This window comes from Passer domesticus, chromosome 1 (genome assembly GCF_036417665.1).
Source record: "Passer domesticus isolate bPasDom1 chromosome 1, bPasDom1.hap1, whole genome shotgun sequence".
In the NCBI taxonomy this organism is placed as follows: domain Eukaryota; kingdom Metazoa; phylum Chordata; class Aves; order Passeriformes; family Passeridae; genus Passer; species Passer domesticus.
In genome coordinates, this window is record NC_087474.1 from 160256544 (window position 1) to 160283965 (window position 27422).

At 50.4% G+C, this 27422-nt stretch overlaps 2 protein-coding genes across 6 annotated transcripts in view; one reads left to right on the top strand and one right to left on the bottom strand.

The window, feature by feature from the left end:
- The window catches only part of TOP1MT (DNA topoisomerase I mitochondrial), a 350131-nt gene that overhangs the window by 21161 nt on the left and 301548 nt on the right, over positions 1–27422 (bottom strand). The window contains exon 1 of one of the 2 annotated variants that reach the window (XM_064399327.1): positions 9883–9886. The exons of the other annotated variant lie outside the window; for it this stretch is intronic. The gene's annotated coding sequence lies outside the window, so the exon portion shown is untranslated. Of the gene's footprint in view, positions 1–9882; positions 9887–27422 lie in introns of those variants that run through there. 2 annotated transcript variants of the gene reach the window in all.
- On the top strand, positions 109–25627 carry RHPN1 (rhophilin Rho GTPase binding protein 1). Of its 4 annotated transcripts, none has more exons than XM_064399360.1 (15): positions 109–1353; positions 8723–8841; positions 12897–13025; positions 15059–15134; positions 15414–15491; positions 16238–16362; positions 16752–16918; positions 17376–17563; positions 17681–17837; positions 19755–19874; positions 21680–21874; positions 22110–22186; positions 22918–23064; positions 23938–24096; positions 24188–25627. In XM_064399360.1, exons 1-15 carry the CDS (start codon positions 1264–1266, stop codon positions 24383–24385), a joined length of 2025 nt encoding a protein of 674 aa, XP_064255430.1. In that variant the 5' UTR covers positions 109–1263; the 3' UTR covers positions 24386–25627. The 4 variants fall into 4 exon arrangements, with proteins under 4 accessions (XP_064255430.1, XP_064255438.1, XP_064255448.1 ...); XM_064399368.1 differs by having other exon boundaries at positions 110–1353; positions 8726–8841; XM_064399378.1 differs by lacking the exon at positions 109–1353 and adding an exon at positions 4854–4873 and having other exon boundaries at positions 8726–8841.

The following is a 27422-nucleotide window of genomic DNA, read 5'->3' on the forward strand; positions in this document are numbered from 1 at the left end:
TGTCTGGCGGTTAAGCCCCGCCCCCTCCGCCCTGCTTATGCCCCGCGCTCGGCGGAGCCGCCGCGGTCGCGGCGGGGCCTGAGGGGGCACCGGGGGTGAGCGGGGCCACGGCCGGAGGGTCCCGGGGCACCCCGGGGTTGGGATCCGGGCGAGGAAAGGCCGTGGAGTTGTGGCTCGGCGGGGTTTGGCTCTGGAAGGAGGTTTGGGGGGGTCCCCTTGGCTGGAGCATCTTTGTGAGGGGGGTTTTGGGGGCGTTTGCGCTGTGAGGGGAGCGGGGTTTAACCCCTCGCCCCGTCTGGGGTCGCTCTTCGAGGCGGGTTTGAGCTCCGTGTGTTTTTGGGTAGTTCCCCAAAGTGGTTTTGGGAGGGTTTAAACTTCCCCCCCCCCTCCATTTAGGATAGCTCTAAAAGGGAGTTTGGGGGGTTCGCCCCCATTTTGGGGTGGTTCTGTAAAGGGGTTTTCAGAGGGTTTGGCTCCCTCACTACTCTGGGTGTCTCTGTTTAAAACCCCCCCCATCCCATTTAGAGTAACTTTTATAGGGATTTAAATACCCCCCCCCCCCCCCATTTAGGGGAGTTTGAGGGGTTTAAACACCCCCCTATTTAGGGGAGTTTGAGGGGTTTAAACACCCCCCTATTTAGGGGAGTTTGAGGGGTTTAAACACCCCCCTATTTAGGGGAGTTTGGTGGGTTTAAACACCCTCTTTATTTTGTCCAGAGCAGCTCTTCCAAGCGAATTTTGGGGGGTTTAAACACCCCCCTATTTAGGGGAGTTTGGTGGGTTTAAACACCCTCTTTATTTTGTCCAGAGCAGCTCTTCCAAGCGAATTTTGGGGGGTTTAAACACCCCCCTATTTAGGGGAGTTTGGTGAGTTTAAACACCCTCTTTATTTTGTCCAGAGCAGCTCTTCCAAGCGAATTTTGGGGGGTTTAAACATCCCCCATTTAGGGTCTGGTGGGATTTAACATCACCCCCACCTGGGGTGGCTTTGCAAAAGGGATTTTTGTCCCCTCTTTTCCCTAAATTATTTCTGCTGGGAGGGAAGCCGTGGGCTCACATCTGGCCAGATGCTGAGTGCAGGGGGGCTTTGCAACAGAGCAGAGCTGGGCTTAGCAGGGGTTTAAGCCCCCTCACTTAGGACAGGCTTGGGATCTGGACCCCGGTGGGACTCAAGGAGGGGTGGCCGAGCCCCCAGACCCCCCCGTGAGCTCAAGCCCAGCTCCAGCCCCCCGTTCCCAGCCTGTGGATGTCGCATCCCTGGAGATGATGCCCCCCGAGGAGGAGAGCCCGGATGGGGACAGGGACGGTGGCCTTGTCCTCCTGCACGGCCCGAAGAGCGGCAGCACGCGGAAGGTGAGGCTGGCCCCATAGCCCTGTCCCATCCCTAGGGATGTGGCTGTGCCCGTGGATGGGGGCGCAGGGGTATCCAACCCTGCCAGGGGGTGGAAACGTTGTTGCTGCCCCATAAACAGCTCTCTCCCAGCTCCTCATCCCTAAAACTCTGCTCCTGAATCCACCCCTAAAACTCTGCTCCTGAATCCCACCTTTTCTGCTGGCTCCATCCCCAAGCTTCCCAGCGCCTGCTTTTCACCTCATTCCCTGAAATTTTGGGGTTTTTTTCCCTCCTTCTTGCCCGTGGGAAGCTGCTCCAGCCAGGTGCTCCCAGGGAAAGCTGGGATGTGTGGGAGAGATGGGGCTGATTGCTCGTCTGGTGTTGTTTAATTAACAACAATTGGGGTGGAATCAGTGGGAATTGTCCTCAGGCTGCCACCAGCCCCTGGTTTCTTGGGGTCAGAGTTTTTAGGGAGCAAGAAAATGTGGAAAACTTTCATTTTTGGGTCTGTTTAAGCATTTTTCCCATTAGTTTTGCCCCCTGAGACCCAACAGGATAAACCAGCAGCGAGAGCACTCCATAATCTGAGCTCTCCTTGCAGAAAGTCCCAAACCTAACACACCCCTAAAAAAAAAAAAAAGCCCAAATAACCAAAAAAGCCAAACTTAGCTAAGCTCTGGAAGGGATTTTTATTTTTTTTTCCCCTTGGATCAATCTGATCTGGAGTCACTTGAGCTTGGGCTGCAGCTCAAGAGGTTGCAACCTTAAACCAGGTCGGGGTTTAACTCGGGGCCTTGTCTAAAGAGCAGGTGCTGCTCGTGAGGGAAGATTAACAGGAGGGATTTGGGACTTTTTTCCCAATTTGTTCTCTTTGGGTCTGCAGCACAAAGCAAAACATGGAAAATATTGCCAGGCTTTGGAGGGAGAACTGGGCAGGGCATCAGCAGGCTCTGTCACAATATGATTATTTTTTAATTAAAGCAGCAGAACACCTGATCAGCTCTATCACTTTCTTTTTGTTATTGTTGTTTAAAAGAAATTATCAGTACAACCTTTTCCTGCTGTTTTTATCACCCTGACAACATCAGGATCCATACTTTCTGCCTTGCAGAGGATCCTGAATGCTGCTGAAAAAGTGATTTTTTAATCCCTTTTTTTGCCAAGTTTTCTGTCCTAGGAGTGAAGACTTAATCCACCTGTTTCCTGCTGGCACCTTGCCCTGACTCTGTGCCTCCCCCACCTCCTCAGACCACTTTCACCCTCCTAAAATTCAATTTTTAACTGCAGTTTGTGCTGTTCAAAAACCCCAAATCCCCCAGATTTTTATTCCCACCCCTGGGTTTATTTTTTCCTTCTTCTTGCTGACTGCATGAGCCACCAGTGAGGCCACTTGGGAAATTTAAAACCTTAATCCTCCCCTCATTTGTTCAAAGGCCCTGTGATGTAACCATATTCTCAATAAAAGGTTTTAGAGGTTTTAGCTGCTCCTGTCTCCCACAGAAACCCAGCTCGGAGCCAGGGTGCTCCATGAGATTAATTCCATGACAGGGAATTTCCTATCTAAATAGACTTTTCAGGGAGTAAAAACCCACTTGTTGTCACTTCCTGCTTGTGTTATAACATTCATATTAATTTCTTAAATGCTTCTGGCTGGAAAAAAAGGAAGGAAATTCTGGATAACCCTGGAAAAAAAAAAAAAAAGGAGAATTTCCAAGCCTGTTTTTGTGTGTGGAGTGCTTCCCTGGCTTTTGTTTTCCTCCCTGTCCCACAGGACAATGTGGCTAAAGCAGGGTCACTTGGCCACTTCTCCTGTGCTGGCCTGACTCAAAAACTTGTGGATTCCAAAGAGGAATAAAAATTCCAGCTGACAGCTGTGCCTCTGTGGAAACGCTTTAAAGACCAGTGTGGTTCTGGAATTAAAACAGGTGCTCAGAGTTATCCTGTTCCAGCCTGGAATCGTTTGTGCACTTGGGAATTTCCTGCTTGGAGGAAAAACTCTTTGTCAGGAAGTGCTGGTGCTGCTGAGAGGGCATGGAAATAAATCCCTGATTTGTTTATTTTTTTGGAGTGGGAGATGATGTTGGTGTTTAGTGGGAGAAATTTGTGGGGTTGAGATTGGAGCTAGAGACCACAGGCCCAGTGGATGGGGTTGGGATCATGGATCGTGGTCCAGCTTTGTGCTCCAGCAGCAGAAGGACCTGGAGCTGCTGGAGCAGATCCAGAGGAAGCCATGGAGATGCTCCAAGGGCTGGAGCCCCTCTGCTCTGGAGCCAGGGAGAGCTGGGAATGTCCAGCCTGGAGAAGGGAAGGATCCAGGGAAACCTCAGAGCCTCTTCCAGTGCCTGAAGGGGCTCCAGGAGAGATGGAGAGGGACTTGGGACAGGGGATGAAGGGACAGGACACAGGGAATGGCTTTAAACTGGAACAGGGTGAGATTAGATGGGATATTGGGAAGGAATTCTTGACTGTGAGCATGGTGAGGGGTTGAAATGGAATTCCCGGAGGAGCTGTGGCTGCTCCGTCCCTGGAAGTGTCCAAGGCCAGGCTGGATGGGGCTTGGAGAAACCTGGGATAGTTGCAGGTGTCCCTGCCCATGGCAGGGTGTGGAATTCCATGATTTTGAATGTCTCTTCCAACCCAAACCTTTCCATCCCTTCAATATCCCTTTTCCTGGCACGAAAGGGTCTCAGTGTGTTTGCCCACGGCAGAGATCCAGACTGGCTGGAGTCCTGCTCTCCTTCATTCCCTGTCCTTGGAAAAGGGAAGGTGTCTCCCTGGAGGTGGGGCTGGCTGTGGAGCTGAGCTCAGCACCAGCTGATGACTCCTCTTCCCACATTATGGATGTCTCGAGTCTCCACTCAAATTAAACTTCCTCAGTTTCTCTCTGGGCATTCCCCAGCTTCCCTAACTGGGAGGAATCCTGGTGGTGACTCCTTTGTGGCCAAAACTGGTCTTGGACATGGCCCAGCTTGGTCCAGTCTTGGGCAGCTGAGCTGTGGAGCAGTTTCTGGGATCCAGGCTCTCCCAGTATCTCCAGGAGCTTTTCCTGCAATTCCTGCTGGGGATCTAACTCCGTTACCAGCCCCTTCCTCATTTCCCTGGAGAGATCCATGCCTGGATTTTACCAGCACATTCCTGATCTGTGCCAGTTCTTCAGGACCTGGGTCTTCATCTCCATTTCTCTCTTCCTTGAAATTTTAACAGCACTTCCCACATTTCACTTAGTATCCTTCAGTTTCACTTCTCCTCTGTTGCTTCCAGCTACAAAGGAGCAGAAGCAATCCCTTTTGTCATGGAATTACCCTTTGGAATTACTGGCTTCCATATCTTCCTCCAGGTGATTCAGGTTGTCCCTCGTGCCTTGTCTTTGTCACTGAGGTCACAAATCACTCTCAGGGTGTGGCTGTCACCCAAGGCATCGTCTCCTGGGGGTGGGAAGTTCAAAGTCCACCCTGAGTAAACATTCCCTAAGGACTCCTAATTGCCACCCTGGATGGGCCCTCTGGAACTGGGAGAGGTGGCTGGAAGTGACAAGCACCCGTGAGTCATTCCAAACATTCCCTGCAGAGATAAGGCTGGAGAATCCTTGCTCTCCCTCAAAAGGGGAGCTTGATTCCCTCTGGAAAGGGTCTTATGGAATCTTTTTTTTTCCCCTCATGTGGAGAGCCTGGATGAGGATTTTTGGTTCCATTGTCACTTCCGTGTGAGGGTGGAACGCAGATGGACTTCCCCTAATTTTTCTGGGCCTAAAGAGATTTATTCCAATAAAACCATTAGATGTGGGTTGGAATGGGCTCATTGGGATCACAGAGTCCAGTTCCTGACCCTAATCCTGCTTTGTCATAGGTGATAAACATCAGGGCTGGCCACACCTCACTCATTTTTATGGATTTCTCATCCATCATTCCCTGTGTTCAAGCAAGAGCTGCTGTTCCATGGCTCCTCCAGAATTTATGGAAGAGTTCTGTGCTCATTCTTCCTTTAAAACCTTTAAACCAGGAAGGAAAAGTCTGATTATCTCCAGAGCTGCTTCTTAAACCCCTAAATTCCCTTTTCCAGGTGTCCCCAGGTCATCTCCAAAGCCTGGATGAAAGAGCCTCTTTTTATTTTGACCTTACAGGGGTAACCTTGAGAGCTTGAGCAAAGAATTCAGTGAGGAAAATCCCTTTTGGAACCCAACAGTGGGATTTTGGTGGGATTTTTTTTCCCCCTTTATGTAAGTCATGTTTAAATCCCTGGAAACTCATTCTGTGGTTTTTAGTTTTCAGTTGGAACTCTTGACAGGAAAAGCTTTGGGATCCTTTGAACTGTTGGAAGGTGGAATGCTCTTCTCCTGACTCCTTATTTTCCTCATTTATATTTGGATTTAAATATGGCCTTTTATGCTTTCCAAATTTCCTTCTTGCTCCAAGATTTGTGGAATTACAACATTCCTGTGACTCTCCAGGAGCTCCTGCAGAAGGGGCTTGGTTGTTCCTCATGGAATGATGACTCTGTTGATCCATGCAAGCCAGGGATGATTTTTTGGGATCAAGGCAGAGCCTTTTGGGGGAAGATGTGCAGCAATCTCATATTCCTCATAAATATTGAGGAAAACAAAATGTGTGGAGATCACAAGAAATCCTTGAATCCCTGACTTAACCTCACAAGGCTTTGGGTTTATATCGGGGGCTTCTGGTTTTCCAGCACTTTTTTGCTGCTGGCTTAGGAGCCTGGATAGGGATTGAGAACTTATCCCATTAAAGCTGATGGAGAAGCCAGGGAAAAAACCCCTCAGCTCTGTGAACAGCTTTAGTGCTTCCCAGCAGGAGAAGTCAAATCAATTTGCTAAATCCTTTCATGGCTCCTTGCAGGGAAGAGGTTTTAACCCTCTTGGAATACCTTGTGGAGCCATCCCAGTGTCTTCTGCATCCCACTCCTTTCTTTCCTTCATTACCAGCTCTTTCCCTCCAGACAACAATCTTTATTTTGGGTTTGGATAGTGCTTCTGCTTGTGCCTTTTCCATCATCCCGCCTGCACTTCCCACGCCTCTTCCCTGTGTCTCCAGGTGGTTTTCTTTCCTTTTCCCCACAGGAATTCCCTTAAAATCCTCTGGCTGCTTCTAAATAAATCTTTGCCAGAGGTGGAAGGGACTCCAGGGTGCTGGAATTTGCAGGAAGAGATGGAGTCAGAGAAGATAAACTTCCCACTTGTTGGGTTTGCATGGATTTCTGTGGCTCTGGAGGCACAGAGAGGGAGCCTGGAACTGTCTCATTTGCATATATTTGTCTCTGGATCTGTCAAGCTCTCAGAGATCTCATCTCGAAATTTGAAATTAAACCTTGAAATTTTAATCTTGGTTTGATTTCCTGATCCTTTCCCCTTTTTCCTCTGATTCCTAGATCTTTTTTTTGCTTAGGGAGCCAACAGGATGGGTGGATTCCCCCCAGGACAAATCCAGAAGTGACAATTCTGGATCAAATTTTCCTCTGTTTGCTCCTGAGTGTTTCAGACCCAATATTTATGCAGCTGTTGAGGTGTTTTCCTCAAATCCCACTGCTTTTCCAGAATAATTGGGATCTTACGCTTCCAGCTTGTTCCTTTCATCAAGTTCATGGATCACTGTAAAGCATTAATCCCACAAATTTATGGACCAGCTGGAGTCACTCTGATTCCTCAGTCTCCAAGAGGCCAATTAGGAGCTCCAATCTTTCCCTTAAATTAAAATCCCACTTTTAATCCCAGACCCTTTTCCAAAGGAAGCAGCGCTTGGTGGACTTCAAATATGAGGAATTAATTTCAAGGAAGCTGAAGTCCATGGAAATGCAAAATTTTCCATTTCCTCTTTTCCAGGTCCCACTGGAGAGGTGATCAAGCATTCCATGGAAATATGCAATGGTTTTTGTTGGAAGGGGCATTAAAGATCGTCTCATTCCACAGACAAGGACACCTCTCACTATCCCAGGTTGCTCCAAGCCCATCCAGCCTGGCTTGGAACACTTCCAGGGGCATCCACAAGTTCTCTGGGAAACCTGTGCCAGGGCAGGGGTTGGAATGAGATGATCCTTAAGATCTCTTGCAACCCAAACCATTCCATGATTTTGGGATCTTCCCATGGTTTGCAGGCTCAGACCTTTCCATGCTCTTAAACTTCCCAGCTTTGTGCCTTCCCAACCAGGGATTTTTTTTTTTTTTTTATCCAGGGATCTTCCAGAGGCTCATTCCATGCCTCTGAATCTTCAATGGGAATCATCCCCACTTGGGCACAGCTTTTATGACCCTGGATTTAGGGATGCCCCATTCCCTGAGGCATCCCATAATAACCCTGTGAGCCAGAGGGAAATTAGGTGGCTGCTATTTCCTGAAGTCGGGAATTCAGTGTGTTTTCCCCGTCTGCAGAAATTCCGAGCCGGAGCCGCGGAAAGGATGGAATCAATTTAGTGTCATGTGCCCCTCATTCCTGCATCCCTGTGAACTCCTGACTCCCTGTGCTCCATATCCCGGAGATGGCCTTGGGATCACATTTCTTCCTGAGCTTTGGGGTCACATTGAGCTCATCTCCAGCCCCCCTGGGTCTTGGCTCATGTCCAGAGCCTGGGAAGGGGATGTGTGGAATTCCTATTCAGGGCTGAGTTTGGAAAGAGCTCAGGGAAAGAAATCCCTGTTGGCAACACATGGGATTGGGGAATAAAATGGGTATTCCAGGGACAGGAAAAGGTCTGGGGGGTGAGAAACTCAATGTGGCCTGGCCACGTATGCTCACATCCTAGAAATTCCCAGTGTCCTGGGCTCATCCCACAATATGGCAGCAGGAAAAGGGGGAATTCTGCCCCTCTGCCCTACTCAGGTGAGATCCCACCTGGAATTCTGCATCCAGCTCTGCAGAGGGATATGGAGCTGCTGGAGCAATTCCAGAGATGCTCCAAGGGCTGGAGCCCCTCTGCTCTGGATCCAGGCTGGGAGAGATGGGAATGTCCAGCCTGGAGAAGGGAAGGATCCAGGGAAACCTCAGAGCCTGAAGGGGCTCCAGGAGAGCTGGAGAGGGACTTGGGACAAAGGATGGAGGGACAGGACACAGGGAATGGCTTCAAACTGGAATAGAGTGAGATTAGATGGGATGTTGAAAGGAATTCTCCCTTGTGAGGCTGGTGAGGCTATGGAATGGAATTTCCAGAGAAGCTGTGGCTGCCCCATCCCTGAAAGTGTCCATGGCCAGGTTGGAGCAACCTGGGATAAAGGAAGTTGTCCCTGCCCATGGCAGAGGAGTGGAATTCCATGATTTTGAAACTCTCTCCCAACCTGAAGCATTCCATGACTCTGGGCTCTGCAAGTGCACAGTTTATGAAGCTGATGGATCTTTTGAATCCCAAAACGTGGATTTGGGATGAGAACCTGCCCTTGTCTCTCAGCAGGGCTGCGACCCCTTTGCCCAGACCCAGCGCAGCAAACTCCAGCACCGCCGGGCCCGGATCAACCAACAGATCAACAAGGAAATGAGGATGAGAGCGGGAGCAGAAAACCTCTTCCGGTGAGTCCTGATCCCCTGGGCATCCCCCTGGCCCTGGAATTTGGTTGGAGGCAGGAATAGAGTCTTGGTATCCAAGATTCAGGTGGTGGAAGATTGTTGAAAATCAGGATGGGAGCAGAGTGGGATAATGGGAATAAATTTGTGGCTGAGGTTGGGCTTGGAATGCAGAGGCCTGGTCTGAAAACCCAGAGAGTGGATCCAAGGGATATGAAGCTGTTGGAGTCTAGATGTTCCAAGGGTTGGAACTGCTCTGGAACCAGGATGGGAACTGGGAATGTTCAGCCTGGAGAAGAGGAGGCTCCAGGGAAACCTCAGAGCCCCTTCCAGTGCCTGAAGAGGCTCCAGGAGAGCTGGAGAGGGACTTGGGACAAGGGATGGAGTGACAGGACACAGGGGATGGCTTCCCACTGCCAGAGGGCAGGGATAGATGGGATATTGGGAAGGAATTCCTGGCCGTGAGGGTGGTGAGGGGCTGAAATGGAATTCCCAGAGAAGCTGTGCCTGCCTGATCCCTGGAAGTGTCCAAGGCCAGGTTGGACGGGGCTTGGAGCAGCCTGGGATAGGGAAAAGTCCCTGCCCAAGGCTAGGAGTGGAACTGAAGTTTTGTGAAGATCCTTCCCAAACCATTCCACAAAATCCAGCTTTAGAATCTTAAATAGGTCAGAAAATCCCTTCAGGATTGATTCCAACCATTCCCCCCCCACAAGTGGTCCAAGGCTACCACTTGTCCCCAGGGACAACTTCTTTTAGCATCTTTTGTGTTTATTTCCTTTTTCCTTAATATTTGGAGTACATTCCAGGCTGGGCAGGTTGTAAATATCAAAAATTCCATAAATCTGCCTTAAAATACAATTTTTTTGGGAATATTTTACCAACTTGTTGATTGTTTTTATCCCAAATAAAATAAAACAAAATTAACCTTCCACTGTGGAACGGGAATGATTTAATTGATTTTATCAATGGAGTGTTCCTGTTGCAACTGGAAGAAGGGAATAATGGTTGATCCATTTAAAAAATGGTGTTTTCCTGGAGGATGAGATCCTACTGCTCCATCCATGCTGCTGTGCCTTATTTAATTAAGGAGAAAAAGCCACGGAATCCCAACTTCTGCCTCTTCTGTGTTACATTACAACAAAAAAAAAAACCCAAAAAATAAACAACCAAACCAACAACCGAGGGAAATGTGCTGGCTCAGCAGAAATCAGCCTGGTTTAGGTTGGAATTGGAGCTGTGGGAAGTGGGAGTGAGGAAAAACGGGATGCAAAACATGTCTTAATTATCAGGGAAATGCACTGAGGGGGCTCTTTTTTTGCTGGCTCAGCACTCTGGGTGTCCTTTGGAGCAGCCACTTTCCCTCCCTTCCTCCCTCCCACAAATCCAGCTGAGTAATAAAGTTGATTTCTCGGCATTCCGGTGCTCCAAGCTTATGAAACTTCGGAAATCTAGCGGGGGGAGAGAAAAAGGAATGATCAAGCTTGAAATTAAAGGAGGAGGGAGGGGGATTATGTTGCAAGTCTAAAGGTTATTGCTTCAAAATTAAAGATTTGTGGTGCATGGATAAAATTCCTTTGGATCTTTAGCCTGGTGCTGATGGAGAAAACTGTGGATTGTCCAGCCTGGAGCAGTTTGGAGCTGAATTTGCTGGGATTTTGCCTTTAAATTTAAAAACAAGCTAGCCCAGTGCTTGGTGAAAATAATCCTGTTCAGCTTTTCCATGTTTTTTCCTGGAAAAGTTGGCAGGAATGGGGTGCTGGAAAAAAAAATCCATGTGGTATTTGCTCAGTGGATTTGTTTGCTGGGTAAATAAATGGGAAGAGCCAGAGGAAACCTTTTCCTTCCTGTTCAAACACTGGGATGGAGTGGAGGAATAGGGGAGATAAAAATGTCCAGGTTTTTTGAACAAAAGAAAAATAAATCACAAAATAAATCCCGGAAATTTCCAGTGTCCTGGGCTTATGCCACAGCTTAGGGAGCAGGAAAAGGGGAATTCTGTCCATCTGCCCTACTCAGGTGAGATCCCACCTGGAATTCTGCATCCAGCTCTGGGGACCAACTGCAGGAGGAGGTGGAACTGCTGGAGCAGATCCAGAGGAAGGCACGGAGATGCTCCAAGGACTGGAGCCAGGCTGGGAGAGCTGGGAATGTCCAGCCTGGAGAAGGGAAGGATCCAGGGAAACCTCAGAGCCCCTTCCAGTGCCTGAAGGGGCTCCAGGAGAGCTGGAGGGGGACTTGGGACAAGGGATGGAGGGACAGGACACAGGGAATGGCTTTAAACTGGAATAGGGTGAGATTAGATGGGATATTGAGATGGAAATCTTGGCTGTGAGGGTGGTGAGGCCCTGGAATGGAATTCCTAGAGAAGCTGTGGCTGCCCCATTCCTGGAAGTGTCCAAGGCCAGGGCTTGGAGCAGCCTGGGCTAATGGAAGGTGTCCCTGCCCATGGCAGAGGAGTGGAATTCCGTGATTTTGAAAGTCTCTTCCAACCCAAACCATTCCAGGATTATTTGCTGTGTGTGGCACTTGCAAGTACCTCAGGAAAACCTTTTTCCTGTTAACAGATTCCTGGCAAAATCATGGAGCAGATCCTCCTGGAAACTGTGCTATGACACCTGGAAAATAATCAGGAGCCTGCTGAAAGCCAAAATATTGATGGCAGCAGGGAGCAAGGAGGGAAAACTTAATCCATATGGAATGAAAATCAGACTGACAGTGTCCTGGAGGTGTTGGGATGTGTGGGGGATAAATAGGAATTAAGTCTTGGTTTATGGGGATTAAATACTGGTTTATATGGAAACACAGGGTGATGGTGCCTGGGGAATTGCAGGAATGCTGAAGGATTTTTCATTTGAAGCAGCCATGGGGAGCTTTGGATGTGCTGTGGTTTGGTTTTTTAGAATAAAAAACTCCTTGGTCTTGGAAAATCCTGGCAAAGGAGAGGCAGGAGGAGACTCTGAACCAGCAGATTTCCAGAGGAAAACCCTGGAGCTCCTTCTGCTGCCCTGAGCCAGGGCAGGACCCAGAAGGATTTAATCCATAAAAAAATCCATGTCAAAGGCAATACTCTGGAAAAGCTGGAGGGAAGCAGTTTCCTGGTGTGGCAGAGCTTGTCCATGTGTTGTTTTCCCTGGATCCCAGCGTGGTTCAGCAGCCAGAGCCCCTTTCAGCTCTGGGTTATCTCTCCCTGTTTTCCTTTGGAGGAGATAAGCAGGGAATAATCAGCCTGGGAGCTTGTCCTGCTGGGAACAGCTGGAATCAATCCCTGGTGTTTACAGCTCCTGCTGAGAGTGGGAAGGGAGGGCAGGAGCTCACAAATCCTTTCTTTTCCACAAGGATTCTTTGCACCCAAAAATGAGTTTTTCCTCCTCAAATCCCACCATTTATTTGGGATGGGGGAGCACCTGAACTGGTCAGAGCCCAAGGTGAGGCTGCACTGGAGGTGAAGTGGGAATGGGCAAGGGGAAGGTGGCTCTGGAGCAGGAATTCCTGGATGCTGCACTGCAATGAGTTTTCCATGGGCTCAGCCTCTACCTGGTTCAAACTTCCCTAATCCTGAAAGGCTTCAAGAGCTGGGAATGTCCATCCTGGAGAAGAGAAGACTCCATGAACACCTCAAAGCTCCTTGCAGTGCCTAAAGGGGCCCCAAGAGAGCTGGAGAGGGATTTTGGAAAAGGGATGGAGGGACAGGACACAGGGAATGGCTTCCCACTGCCAGAGGACAGGGATAGATGGGATTTTGGGAAGAAATCCTTCCCTGTGAGGGTGGTGAAGTGCTGAAATGGAATTCCCAGAGAAGCTGTTTCTGCCTGATCCCTGCAAGTGTCCAAGGCCAGGTTGGACGGGGCTTGGAACAACCTGGGATTCCAACCATGGCAGGAGGTGGAATGGGATGACCCTCAGAGGTCCCATCCAAACCTTTCCAGCATCACCTGGAGAACCAGAGGCACAGTCTTTTGGGAAGGTTGGGCTCGATTGCACCACTGGGTAACAAAGTCTGGAGTGGAAAAAATAAATTAATGGATAAAAAGAGGGAAATTTGATCCCTTGGTTTCTTGCAGGGCCACCAGCAACCACAAGGTGAAGGAAACGGTGGCTCTGGAGCTGAGCTACGTCAACTCCAACCTTCAGCTCCTGAAGGAAGAGCTGGAAGAGCTCAACAGCAGCGTGGACGTGTACCAGAATGACAGGTGGGTCTGGGAAGAGCAGCCTGTTCCCTTGGCATTTCATTTTTTCCCACTGTTATGGATTTTTTCTGGGAGCAAGGCTGCTCTTGCCTTGTTTGTCCTGCTCTGTTCCCATGGCCAAGGGTTGGGAACCCTCAGGGGTTCCCTTCAACCCAAACCTTTCCATGGTCAGGGACAACAAGTTGGTGGCTGGAGGATTTGGGCATGGGCCAGAATTCCTGGAAGATTTTCATCCTGGGAATGTCAGTGGTTGCCTTCTAGAGCTTCAAGGAGAGAAAAATCAGCTTTTCCTAGGGGATACTGGGATGTTTTGGGATAGATGGAGCATCCTTTGGACACTGATGTCCCAAAGCAGGAGGAATAGGGAAGAAAGAACCATCTTCCCTTGTACTGACCCCCTTTCCTGACAATCCCACCAGAGCTCTTCCCAACAGGACACTTTGGTGATGGGAATCACCATGCCTGGAAGTGCCCAAGGAATGACTGGATGTGGCGCTCAGTGCTCTGGGCTGGGTGGGATCAGTCACGGGTTGGACTCAATGATCTTGGAGGTCTTTTCCAGCCCAAGCAATTCTGGGATGCTGGGATTCTTTTCCTCCTTTTCCCTTCCTGAGGTGGACGGTGTTGGATGGCAGCGTGAGGTGTTGTGTGGGTGACATGGCTGAGGGATGGGATGGGATATGATCCAGAGGGACCTGGATAAGCTCCAGGTAAACCTCATTAGGTTCAACAAAGCCAAGTGCAACATCCTGCACCTGGGATGGGGCAATTCCAAGCACAAATCCAGGCTGAGGGGGGTGAAGGGATAGAGAGCAGCCCTGAGGAAAGGATTTGGGAGTGCTGGTGGGTGAAAAGCTGGGAATGCCTCATCCACGTGTGCTCCCATCCCAGAAATCCCCCCTGTCCCAGGCGCATCCCACAGCGTAGGCAGCAGGAAAATGGGGATTCTGCCCCTCTGCCCTGCTCAGGTGAGATCCCACCTGGAATTTTGGAGCCAGGCTGGGAGACCTGGGAATGTCCAGCCTGGAGAAGAGAAGGATACAGGGAGACCTCAGAGCCCCTTCCAGAGCCTGAAGGGGCTGCAGGAGAGCTGGAGAGGGACTTAGGATAAGGGATGGAGGGACGGGACACAGGGAATGGCTTCCCTGTGCCTGCCTGATAGATAGGATTTTGGGAAGAAATCCTTCCCTGTGAGGTTGGTGAGTCCCTGGAATGGAATTCCCAGAGAAGCTGTGCCTAACTGATCCCTGAAGTGTCCAAGGCCAGGTTGGATGGGGTTTGGAGCAACCTGGGATGGTGGAAGGTGTCCCTGCCCATGGCAGGGGTGAAAATGGATGATCTTGAAAGCCCCCTCCAACCCAAACCATTCCATGATTCCACGTTTCTGTGTCCATCCACGTGCTTTTCCAGGCACATTCCCTATCAGGGATGCTCAGTTTTCCCAATTTGCCACTTGCTTGCACTGGTTTGAAAAGAAATCAGAAGCAGCAACAACAACCCCAAACCATGCCCAGGCCAAACAAAACCCCCTTTGTTTATTCCAGACGTTGGATTCCAGTGGAATTCTCGTTAGGGAATGAGCAGTAATGGCTTTCTGCACTAATTATAGCTCCTGGAGCTGTTTGTTCCAAGGAAAATGTGGGTGCAAATTCCCTGCCTTGCTCTCCTGGTTTTCATAACTTCCTTTGCCTGTTTTCCTCCCCAGTTAATGATTGATTAATGAGTTACCAGCAATTTGGGGGAATAATGAGAGGGGGTTGTTGTGGTGGTGAGGGCTTGATCCTGCCTTGCCCACCAAACATCTAGGATTCCTCTGAAAAGCAGGAGCTGGAAAAATTGGGTGGGTTTTATTTTGCACCTACCTTCTTATGCTGCCATTCCCAAATCTTTTTGGGAAGAGCATTTTTCCAAGTGGAGTCTGTTAATAAGAGCAGCACCAGCCCAGGGCAAGGAGCTGCTTCTTTTTAATCTCCAACCCACAGGATCCGTCCAAGATTTTTAATCCAGCCACCAAACAGGTTCTTGTCTTCTTCCAGTGAATCCATCAGCGTTCCCATGATCCCTCTGGGACTCAAGGAGACCAAGGAGCTGGATTTGCTGGTACCACTCAAGGTGAGCTTTGGGGTTTCATTGATTGATGCTGAACCAGCTGAAATTCATTTTCCAATTTGGAAAAGCTGCCAAAAAAATAAATTAATGGAGAGGAACTGCACTTTAAATGTGGGAAAGTGGGAGATGAAGGTCTGGAGATGTTGGAGAGCAGGAAAGGGAGGAGATTATTACCTAGTGGAGGTTTTCTTGTGGGCAGAAGTGGCAAATTCTTACGCAAAACTGCCAGAAATCTCCCTTTAAATAATAAAAAACAGGATTTTCTTCTGTTTCCCAATCCAGGATTTCATCAGTGAGCACTATGGAGAGGAGGGTGTACTGTTTGAAAAGGAAATCAAGGAATTCATGGAGCTGCGACAGGTGGGTGTCCCTTGGCTTCCAACGTTTGTCCGGGATTACTCCTTGGAGATGCCACATTCCTCTGGGGGTGTCCCCTCATCCTTTCTCCAAATTCCATATTTATCCTTGTATTTCAGGGTGCAGCATTCCCATGCTGGAGCACCTTGGACTTGTTTATAGGTTCCAAAATATTACAGATTATTCAGGAATTGTTCATTTTTCCCTATCCTCAATGCTGACCTACAAATGAGCAGCAATAAAATTCATAGTACCATCATTATTTATGAATATTAATTCACCCCTGGCAAGGCTGAACAACTCCTCTCTCTCCAGGTAGGCCTTGGAGAGGAGGGAATTTAAAACAGTCTGGGAAAGGAGGGGAAAAATCCTGTTCATTTCCTAGGATTTATAAAATCAGAATTTCCATGAGTTTTTCCAGCACAACTCGCAGGCTGCTGCTTCCACATTTGGGTGTCCCAGCACCCAAACTTTTCCCACGATTGAAACTCAGAATCATGGGATGCTTGGGGTTGGAAAGGCTCTTAAAGATCATCCCGTTCCAAGCCCTGTCCAACTTGGCCTTGGACACTCCAGGAATGGGACAGCCACAGCTTCTCTGGGAATTCCATTCCAGCACCTCACCACCCTCACAGGGAAGAATTCCTTCCCAGTATCCCATCTATCCCTGCTCTGTGGCAGTGGGAATCCATTCCCTCTGTCCCTCTGTCCCTCTTTTCCCATCCCTGTCTCCTCTCCCATTCCCGCAGGCCATGCGCACTCCGAGCCGCAATGAGGCCGGATTGGAGCTCCTGATGGAATATTACAACCAGCTCTACTTCCTTGAAAGCCGGTTCTTCCCTCCCAGCAAAACCCTGGGCGTCTTCTTCCACTGGTGGGTGCAGTATTCCCTATCCCAGCTGGGTGGGGAGGGAGTCAGGATCCAAAATTCCAAGATGGAATCTCTGCTGGGGCTCGTGGACACCTGGATCTGGATTTGCTGTTGCCCTTGGTGGGTTAATTTAGGGAGAGAGAGGGAAACACAAGTCCCATGGGATGTACCATGATGGGAATGGTGCCTGCAAACCCATCTGAGCACTGAAAACCCTTCAGGTTCCTCCTGCATCCATGGGAATCATGGAGTGGTTTAGGTTGGAAACAGCCTTCAAGAACATCCAGTTCCAACCCTTTCCAAGAGTGAGGACACTTTCTGTGGACCATGACAGGGACTCTTTGGGGACCATGACTGGGGGATGGGCAGCTGTTGGCTCTTCCCTTCTCCAGGTACGACTCCCTGACGGGGGTCCCATCCCACCAGAGGGCTCTGGCCTTCGAGAAGGGAAGCGTCCTCTTCAACCTCGGAGCGCTGCACACCCAGATCGGAGCGCGGCAGGACCGCGCCTCCCTGCCCGGCCTCAACCAGGCCATCGATGCCTTCCAGAAGGCAGCTGGTAAGTGCCTTCCCCTCTTCCTCCTCTTCCCAGGAAGCTTTTCCCAAAGGTGGGAATGATCCACAGAAGAACAGGAAGGGGTGGGAGCAGTCGTAGGAAGAGGTGTTCCCAAGGGATCGCAAATGGAGCGCGAGTTGGCTCCACGTTGGTTGTGTGGGTTGGGAAGAGGAGTTGGGATGGTCCAACAGCCAAAAAGGATGTCCCAGCTGTGGAGAGGAGAGATGCTGATCCATCTCCCCAGAGAAAAAACAGAGCCTGGAACTGGGATCACCCAGGGCTTTGGAGAAGGAAGTGGGCACAAGGATGGTTTAGATGCCAAGGGTTGGACCTCACATCTTCTTGCCCACCACTGATGGTGAGATGTTTGATGTTCCTGGAGGGAAATCTGCCTGATCCCAAAGTTTGATTCTCTTCCTCACAAGCCTGGTAACTTCCAGGAGATTTCTCTCTCCTCCAGGTGCCTTTAACTACTTGAAGGAAAACTTCTCCAACGCTCCCAGTCTGGACATGAGCGCGGCCTCCCTGACCATGCTGGTGAGGCTGATGGTGGCCCAGGTCCAGGAGTGTGTCTTTGAGAAGATGACCTTGCTGCGTGCCCAGAACGACTTCCTGGCGCGCCTGCAGCTGGCTCAGGAAGCAGCAAGGGTGAGGATTTTGGGAAGGAGAAGATTTGGGGGGATTTTGTGGTCGGCAGAACCTTTACAGGTTCCACAATCTGAGGGATGTCCTGCATCCCGTCTCTTCTCCCTTCCCTCTTCCCAGGTGGAAGATGTTTACTCCCTGGTGCACCAGACCATGAGCCAGCCCCACGTCAAGGATTACGTTCCCTTCTCCTGGACCACCATGGTCCAAGTCAAGTCGGAGCATTTCAAAGCCCTCTCCCATTATTTCGCTGCCATCGCCCTCTGCGACTGCCCTGGTGAGTGTCCGGCCTGGAGGGAGCTTCCTGCTCATCCAAAGACTAATTCCACATGATTTTTGGCTTTTGGGGAGGGATTCCCAAAAAAAAAGAGGTTATGGATATAAACTCTGAAGTTTTTGGAATGCTCTGAGCTGTGGATCTTCTTTGTGTAGTCAGCAATTCATCCCCAAGGCAGATTTTCCCATACTTCTGGTTTCCACAGGGAAAAATCCTAAGAAGGGGAGGAAAATGCTGCTGGAGGGATGTCACCTGCTGTTCCCTTTGGGGCTAGGTGAGGAAAGAAGGGTCACCTTGTGTTGGACCAGCCAAGGGCTTCAAAAATCAAAAATAAATCCAAAAATACCTTGGATTTAACTTCCAGCCTCATGGATGGATGTCCTGGGAATCTCAGGGTGGGGGCAGCGAGGTACACCTGGTTCCATGGAGTCACTTGGAGCATGACTTCAAGATGTGACCCTTGATCTCCATCTCTGCCACCACCGACACCCTGGGAGCAATTTTGGGATGGAGCAGAGGATCCGGGGGTGGGCAGCAGATGTGCCTGGTGACCTTTGGTGTCACCTGGTGGGTGGCTGAGAAACTTTTTAAGGGCTGGCTGCCAAAACCAGTGCTGAGACCAGTGGCTGCCAGACTGTCCTCACACCCTCCCCCGCTCCAGAGCCTGCCCAAAATCTTCCTTGTGCCATGTGGGCGTTGCAGAAGCTGGATTGAGCAAGGAGATGGGAGAGAGGGGGGATAATGTGGAGCTGGAAAGGCTTAAAGATCCAGACAGGAGAGGATGATGGTGGGGATGGGATTCCATGGGGTACCAAGGGGCAGGGCAAACCTTCCCCCTAAAATTTTCAGCGTGGGAAGGAGAAAACTGCAGGAGAGGCCTAATTTGGGAATTTTTTGCCTGCTGTTGGGATCTCATGTTCCTGTTCCCATTTCTCCCTTGTCAGAATAGCAAATCTTTTGCTTCCATAACCAGCTGGGAATAAATTCCTTACACTGCAGTTTAATCCCTCAGGGATGCTGACATGGCAGGAGCTGGCACAGGGAGAGCCAGCCCTGGAGCTGCCAATTCCCAATCCTCTGCATCCCTGTGCCCACCAGGCTTTGAGATGCTCTGTTTGGAGCAACAAAACTTCCAGGAATATTCTGGGTTGTTCCTTATCCCACTCTGTGTCCAGGGAAAGAGGCTGCCGTGCAGCCCTGAGTGAGCCAAAGAGGGTTAGGAACAATTTGGGCTAAAAAAAGGGTTTAAAGAGTGAGATTTTCAAGTGTGGGGTTTGGAGAATTGAGAGGGATTTTGGACAAGGGATGGAGTGCCAGTACACAGGGAATGGCTTCCCACTGCCAGAGGGCAGGGATAGGTGGGATATTGGGAAGGAATTCTTCCCTGTGAGGGTGGTGAGGCTCTGGACTGGAATTCCCAGAGAAGCTGTGTCTGCCCCATCCCTGGAATTATCCTGGGCCAGGATGGCAGGGACTTGCATCCAAGTAGAAGTGTCCCTCCTCGTGTAAAAGAGTTGGAATTGGATGGTTTTGAAGGTCCCATCCAACTCAAACCATTCCATGATTCCCTGATTTTGTTGTCTCATTTGTCTCCCTGTCAGTGACCTCCAGGTGGGGAAGTCCAAGGGCTCTCCATTCCCAGTCCTGCTTCCACACTGGAGCAAAGGAAGGCAGGAAATAGGAAAAAAAAAAACTGTGCTCAGGACAAATCCTGCCTTGAACTTCAGATCCTGGTGCATCCCTGACTGGGATCATCCCTGGGCCCATCCCTGATTCCTTGCAGGCTGTGGTTGGATGGCAGGAAGGTGCTGCCAGGGCCACCTGAATGTGGATGTGGCTTCTTTGTCCCCACTGTCACAGGGGCTGGGTGGCCCTGACCTGTCCCTAATCCCATCCCCATCCATTTCCTTCCCACAGCTCCCTCGGATGCCGAGCTGCTGGAGCAGGAGAAAGCTTTCCTGCAGTTCCATGTCACCATGCCAGAGGGGCCTTCACTTCGTGTCCTGCTGCAGGATCCTGAGGAGAGGAGGAAGCTGGGTGAGCACAAATTTCTGGATCCCATCACAGTTCCCACAAGTAATGAGGTTTTAGGGGGATCTCTCCATGCAAAGAGGAATTTGTCAGGAGATTTCTTCTCCTGGGAAGCAGGAAAGCATCACAGTCCCCTTAAGGGAGCAACTCGTGGTGCTTGTCCCAACCTGTCCAGCTCTGGCAGGAAAAATTCCAGGTCTTCCAAGCCAGGTAACATCACCCAACACTACAGAAAAATCCATAGGGACACGGAGATCCTGGAAGCTCCTTGGTTTGGGCTGACTTGGCTGCAAAACAAGACACAGCAGATGCTCAGGGGGTGGCTTTTTCAGCTGCAGCGAATTCTTGGGAGACAAGAACTTCTTCCCATGCGGGATTTCAGCTCCAGGGAAAGAACAGACGCTGCTTATTCAGCTGAAGTCGTGTTTCGGCAGCCCCTCCTCAACAGGGCTGCACCAAAAGCAAACTCAGCACTCGGAATTTGGGGTGTTGCCTCCCCCAGGAGCTCTTTTCCCTCCTTGCACACGTGTGGAAGGAGGCAGATCCCACCAGGAATGAGTTTGGCCTCAGCAAAATCCTTCAGGATGCTCAGCCAGGTTTCACTGGAAACCTCCAAATAAACCCCAAAATCCAAATGTTTTATGGTGACAGCACCCCAACACCCTCAGATGTGGTTTGCATCAGCTTTTCCAGCTCTGCCTGATTTTCCTGGGGAAAACGGGCTCTGTTCAACATTCCTGGTAAAAAAATAGATGTGCAGACACCAAGCTCAGCTTGGATTTGGTTTACAGGAAGGGGAAAACATGGAGAGGTTGTGGAGCTCCATCCCTGGAGGTGTCCAAGATCAGGTCACACAGGGCTTGGAGCAACCTAAGATAGTGGAAGCGTGCCTCCCTATGGAAAGGGGTTGGAATGAGATGAGCTTTAAGTTATTTTCCAACCCAAACCATTCCATGATTCTATTATTATTATTATTATTATTATTACCCATATTTTCACAATTTATAGATTTGTTAAAAATGCTCAGTATGGGGAGTCTCCTCTCTGTTTTCCATCCAGCCCCAAAACATTCCCTCGCTATTTAAGTTCCTCTGGCTGTGGATTCTGGGAGTGTGGAGCAAACCTCATCTCCCTGGATTCTGTTGCCACCGTGTGTCCTGAACGTGAAATGCCACAGGCACACGTGTTTCCATGAGACACACGGAGAGAGCTTTTCTGGGAGTTTAGCCTTGGATACGGCTGCCTTGGTTGCAGTTTCCCACGGAGGAGCTGCTTTGCGTTGATATCCGTGGGTCACTGGAATTTCAGCTCCTCTTTCCCGACCACTTCCATTTCCCGAGGGTGGGAACACATTGAAGGCAAGTGGAGAGGGGCAAAGAGCAGAGGATGGAGAGCAGGACCTGCAGGACAAGGAAAAGGCTTAGCCTAGAAAACAGGGATGTGTTACACCTTCCCAAGGAGGACGGGGCTGGGTTGTTCTGCATGTTCCCATTCCCGAGGGATCCGAGGCGATGGAGGGAAGTTAATTTGCTCAGGAGATTGAGGTTAAGCGTGAGGAGGGACGTCGGGGGTGGTTTTTCAGGAACATCTGCCAGCTCTGCCATCAGGGGAGCGAAGTAGGTCACCCTTCAAGGTCCCTTCCCAGCCCTCCATCGGCTGGGACCGACCCCATTTAGGGCTGGGAACGTGACTGGGCTGTCCCTGAGTCACAGCGGGGTGGTGGCACCGCTCCTGAAATCCGTGGGCAGCCAAGCGGGAACGGCGCCGGAGCTGCCGCTCCGTCGGGCTCAGCTCCCTCTGCTCCCTCGCAGGCAAAGCTCACCTCAAAAAAGCCATCATGAAGCACGAGGAGGCCATGAGGATCCACGGGTTGTGCAAGATCCTAAGGAAGATGGATATCCTGCAGGAGGTCCTGTCCTTTGCCCACAAACGCTCCCTGAGCAAATATTCCGAGATTGACCACGAGGAGGATTTCTTTGAGACAGGAGAGGCTCCGGACATCCATCGTGAGTGGGGGATTTTTGGGGTTGTGGCTGGGGAGGGGGTTTAGGGGTGGGAAGACTCCATGGGGAATTCTATGGAGGGGGGTTGGCCTGGATATCTCTGAGTTCCAATCCAAACTATTCCAGGATTTTAGCTCCTGGTTCTTAGGGGGTCTCACTGTCCCTCTTTGGGATGGCAGCAGCTGCCCCAACTGCCTGAGGTCACCCCCTGTCTGTGCTTTTCTCTCCCTCCCATCAGCCAAAACGCACCAGAAACCCGAAATCAAATCCCCCAACTTCTCCCAGGTGAAGGTGACCGACCTCTTCCACAGGCTGGTACGTACAGCTCCGGGAATGGGAATATCCCGAGGGAGCAGCCGTCTCCTCCTCCTCCCCTGCATGCTCTGCTTGCCTGCATTCCTTCCTCCTGCAGCCTCTTCTCCCTCTCTCCAGCAGTTTTGAAAGGAGGAGGGCTTGGATCTGTCTGTGACACCTAAATGGGTCACAAGGCTCCTCTGGTGACAGGGGAGCAGGCACCGGAATTTTGGGTGGGCTTTTCCCAAGAGACCCTTGGGAAGAAGGGTTTTGGTGGCAGGAGGCAGCAGGAAGATCCCACTGGAGCTTTATCCATGCCCTCTTTGGGTTTTTAGGGTGCTGGGGAGCAGGACTGGGATTCAGGACAGTGGTGGGATCTGTGGTGGGGTCATCCCCTGAGTACTCCAGGGAGAGCTTGTGCATCTCAGCCCCAGGGAAGGCAGGAATATCCTGCTCCTGTGGGATTGGAAAAGCAGGAAAAAGAGGGGAAAATGGGAAAGAATTGGGGAAAAATGACCCTGAACTGGTGACCTCTCCCACCACCCTGCTCCTGGACCAACCCCTGGTGGCATCCCCCAGATCCAGGCAGCCTCAGCCCCCATCATTTTTTCTTGGATAATGGGACTGTTTTCCCTGCAAAAGACAGGATTTCTTCCTCTGCCCCCTCCCCATCCCTGAAATGGGGTTTTTTACGAGGCTGCACAGTTCCAGGGAGCTGAAAATGTGCTTTCCATGTTTCTGCCTCATTCCAGGGCCCCCTCTCCGTGTTCTCAGCCAAGAACAAGTGGTATCCAGCTCGGAGAGTGCACCTGATGAGAGGAGAGAACGGCTTTGGATTCACCCTGCGAGGAGACTCCCCCGTCCTCATTGCTGGGGTCATCCCAGGGGGCTGCGCTGCTGTGAGTATCCCAATTTCTTGCTATTCCCATGGGAAGGCCAGAAGGGAGCTGCCTGGAGGGATTCCAGGTGTTTTTAGGTCTCAAAACGGTTCAGGAGGAGACTCATCCCTGCTGGAGCTCAGGCTGGGGTTTGCAGGTGGGCGTCATGAAATGATTAATTTTTAGGAGATAGCTAAGGAGAAAACATGGAATTTTGCTCAGTTTTTAACTGCTGAAAGCCCATCCAGCTCCCTTGCCCTTCGTGTTGGGATGTGACAGTGGCTGGAACAAGATGGCACATCCAAAAAACAGGGGCAGCTTTGTTTTCCATCAGAAGATGCTGGAGAACCCTGGTGGGATGCCCTAAGGGTGTCCCCACTTCCCCAGGACCAACCCATCCATCCAAATCCCAGCATCTCTGGAACAACAGTCTCCTTGGCAGCAGGATCACATCCCTCTTTGGAAAACTCAGATCTCCCCAAAGATTGGGATGTGGACTGGATACGGTCCATATCTGGAGCAGGGTTGTGTCTTCTTCTCAGCCTGGAGAGAGGAAGGCTTCAGGGAGAGTTTGGTGCCCTTTCCAGTGCCTAAAGGGCTCCAGGAGAGCTGGAGAGGGACTTGGGACAAGGGATGGAGTACCAGGATGAAGGGGAATGGCTTCCCACTGCCAGAGAGCAGGGTTAGATGGGTATTAGGAAGAAATTCTTGGATGTGAGGGTGGTGAGGCCCTGGCAGAGGTTGGCCAGAGAAGCTGTGGCTGCCTCATCCCTGAAAGTCTCCAAGGAGCAACCTGGGATAGTGGAAAGTGTCCCTGGTGGGACTGGATGATCTTGAAGGTCCCTTCCAAACCATTCCAAGATTTTCTTGGACGTTTTCCCACATTCCCTGCAGGAAGCCGGGCTGAAGGAGGGGGACTACATCATCTCAGTGAATGGCAAGGACTGCAAGTGGTCCAAGCATGCCGAGGTTGTCCAGCTGCTGAAGAGCACCGGGAAGGAGGGGGTGGACATCGGAGTCATCACCCTGCAGGGCTCGGAATGTCCCAAAGCCGTAAGTCACACCCCACAGGAAACCACAGAATTCCTTGGAGCTCTCTGGGTGCCGCCCTGGCTTCACTCCCCTCTCCACCTTTCCCAACCAGGTGGACAGGAAGGCAGCAGTGATGTCCTCGGGGTCTGGGATGCTGAAGAGCAACAAGGAGAACAGCAGGAAGAGCCTGATGAACAGCAAGAGCGCCAGCACGCTGCTGGTGTGGAGCAAGAAGAGCAAGAGGAGCAAGAAGAGCACCTACAGCGGTGTCCCCTTCACCACCGTGGGGGACAACGAGGCCATGTACTGACCACGCTCCGTGGTGTCCCCTGAGCTCCAGGACTGGCTGCCCAGGAAGCTTCCCAAGCCTGGTTGGGCTGTGAGGACTCCCAGAGCCGGGAATGCGCCGCTGGTCGGATCCGCGCCGAGAGGTGAGCAAGGCACCTCCACCTCCCAGCTCCTGCGCCCAAGGATCCCCTCAGTCTGGGGGAAACTCGGGTTTATTGTTAATTTTGGGATTTTTTTTTTTAATTTTGCTCTCAAGGGGGTCGGGGGCAGCTGTGCTAAAGCAGGGCCTGGTTTGTGTCTTCTGCTTGGCCAAAGCCAGCCCCAGCCATTAAAGCAAAAGTGTCACCTTCTGTAGCATCTCCTGGGCTTTCTCTGCGAGGTACAAGATGGAGCTGCTCTCCAAGAGCTGCTGGAGGAGCTGAATCCTTCAGCTGAATCCTTCCAGACTCCCTTTTTTTGGGAGAGGGGACAGCACGGGCGTCAGTGACTTGTGGTGATCCCATCACAGGGTCCAACCCAGGCAGCATCTCCCAGGTGGGGCTATCCCAACAAAGTAGGGTGGTTTGACCATTTTTAGTGCTTTTTGGGGTGGTTTTTGTGGGGGAATGAACCCCCAACTTGACTCAGAAAATCCAGCCCAGCTGCCCAGATGGATTCTTCGGAAGAAAAGGGAAGGACTTAACGTGCAGTTGTTGTCTGGCTTTTATAATCAGGAGATGTGGATTGCCCTAAATATTCTGTGAGGAGATTAATAGCTAAGAGCCTTGGGGGGGTTTATTTTTCCTGGGAGGAGATTAAAATTCCAGGAAGATATCTCCTCTAGATTATTAAACTCCTAAATTTGTGCTACTGTTGGATCTTGCACATGTTGCTAATTCCCTAACACTGCTGTCAGCATTCCTGGGCTGGCCTGATGGATCCAGGCATCTTGGTAATTGTCCTGGAAACGCTGGGAGACTCCGAATCCACAAAACAGATTGGCAAAATTTCCTCCATCCTGTTTCTGCCTGGTGTGTTTTTATTGAAGGCTGAGGATCTGTCTGGTCTTCAGTGCTTGGATGATCTTGGGAGGTAGAAAATTCCCTTGGGAGAGATGGGATTGTATTTTTGTACTTTTTAAGGGATTTTTAGGGGTGGTTTAAAGGGATCTTGTGGCCACAGTGTCCCCTGGGATTGTGACTTCTTCTAGTGGCTCCTTGTCCATTTTCCAAGCTCTTAACCCTGATTTTATTTAAGGAAAACTTCCAGAAAAAAAAAAAACAAAGGAGCAACCTGGGGTGGTGGAAGTTGTCCCATGGACAGGATGGGCTTTAAGATCCCATCCAAGCCAACCCATCCTGGGACTTTATGAGTTCAAGGAGAGGTTTTTAGCTCTGCTGTTGGCCAAGAGGCCTCTCCATAGCCTGAGGCATCACCACACCGGATTCCGGATCCGCCTTCCAGCACCGGGCCATCTGCAGCAGCCAGGCTTCCCACGTCATCTTCCCGGCTGCGTGGCGTGGGAGCGGGAAGGAAAAGAGGGGGTGGGGTCACAGAAAAGGCCACCTTGCCCTTAAAACATCCCGGCAGCATCTTCCCACCATCCTAAAAATGTGGGATGCCACCACGGACATCTCTGAGCTGGAGAGGGATTTATTTAGGAGAAACCGTCGCCTTCCGCCCGCATCACCCAACCCCAGCGTTGGCAAAGGGGTTGTGTTTCCTAATTTCCCTAATTCCAGGGTTTTATGTCAGGCTTAGTTTGGGGTTTTGGTTGTTTTTTTTTTTTTTTTTAATTTGTACATGGATTCTCACCTTTTATGGATTAAAAAGCACTGATTCAAATCCAGTTTGTAGCACTTTTGTTGGGAATTACGGCTGCACCACCCATGACAGGAAACAAGCCCCGGCTGATCCTCCTAAAAAGTCAATTTTGGGTCATTTTTACACAAATCTGGAGCTTTTGAGGTTGGGAGAGATCCTTTGGGTCCAGGATGGGCTGCTCCAAGGAAAACCAAGGTCCCAAGCATCCAAATTAAACTTGGTGAGCCGTGGTCTCCATTTCCAGGGGGATGCAATGGGAGGTGGTGGCTTTGTCACACAAATTCATGGAAGTCACGTGGGAAGTGAAGGGTGAGGCTAGGGCTCAATCTCTTGGGGGCTTTTCCCCTGCTAAAAAAAAGGGGAATTGGTCAAGAAAGTAATTTTGCTTCACACAGCAGGTTTTTAACTGCATTTTTAGTTCCATAAAGGGTTTCTGATCCCTTTTTTTGGGAAGAGTTCATCAATTGGAATTTAGGCTGGAAAGCAGCAAATCCTTGGCATGGGACCCCCTATTTCCCCTTGGGACCTGGATACCACCTCCCCACCATCCTGGGAGGATGACCAAACCCATGGATTCGGGGCTGGATTATGGGAACATGCATCTCACAGAAGAAAGGTGGGTTTAAAACCCCTTAAATGGGAAAAAAACAAGGCCAGGACTTTCAAAATTCAATTTATTTATGGAATGTGGTGGGAGCTTTTTTCATCCTGTCTAGCAAGCCAGGGTTAAAACAGCATCCAGCTTTTTTTGGGGGGACATAATTTTGGAATTTAAGGAGTTTCCCCTTCCATCAGCCCTCCTGTGCCAGGTTTTGGAAGCCACCCACAGTGAAGTCGTTCTGCTGCAGAAGATCCTTTTCCCACCCACGTTCAGTGGATGTGGGAAACTCGTGACTCGGGAGCTGGGATCGCCTCCCCCTCTGGTGACGTGTGCTCAGATGGGATCTGTGCTCCATCAGCAAGAGCCTGCTGCTCCTTCCCTCTTTCCTGAAATCCATGGAGCTGGATCTGTCCATGCTTCTCTTCTCCAGCTTGACCAGGAAGCAGAGAGGTCCTGGAGGGTAAAACATGGTAAAAAACACCAAAAAATAGGGCAAAAATAACTTTACATTTACCAAGAAGTTGAGGTCTATCCATGCAGAGAGGAGCTCCAGGGGAATCAGCAAACAAGGAATGTTTGGATATCCTGGACTGGGACCAGTTCATGCAGCTCTTATGACCAGAGAGGAGATGGAAAGAGGATTTGGGGGATTTTT

Bases quoted from the DNA above. Each gene is read 5' to 3' on its own strand.
- RHPN1 (XM_064399360.1), top strand. From the start codon at position 1,264: ATGATGCCCCCCGAGGAGGAGAGCCCGGATGGGGACAGGGACGGTGGC. The intron at 15,135-15,413 runs GTGAGCTTTGGG...TTCCCAATCCAG, and splicing joins ATTTGCTGGTACCACTCAAG to GATTTCATCAGTGAGCACTA. The intron at 17,564-17,680 runs GTGAGGATTTTG...CCCTCTTCCCAG, and splicing joins TGGCTCAGGAAGCAGCAAGG to GTGGAAGATGTTTACTCCCT.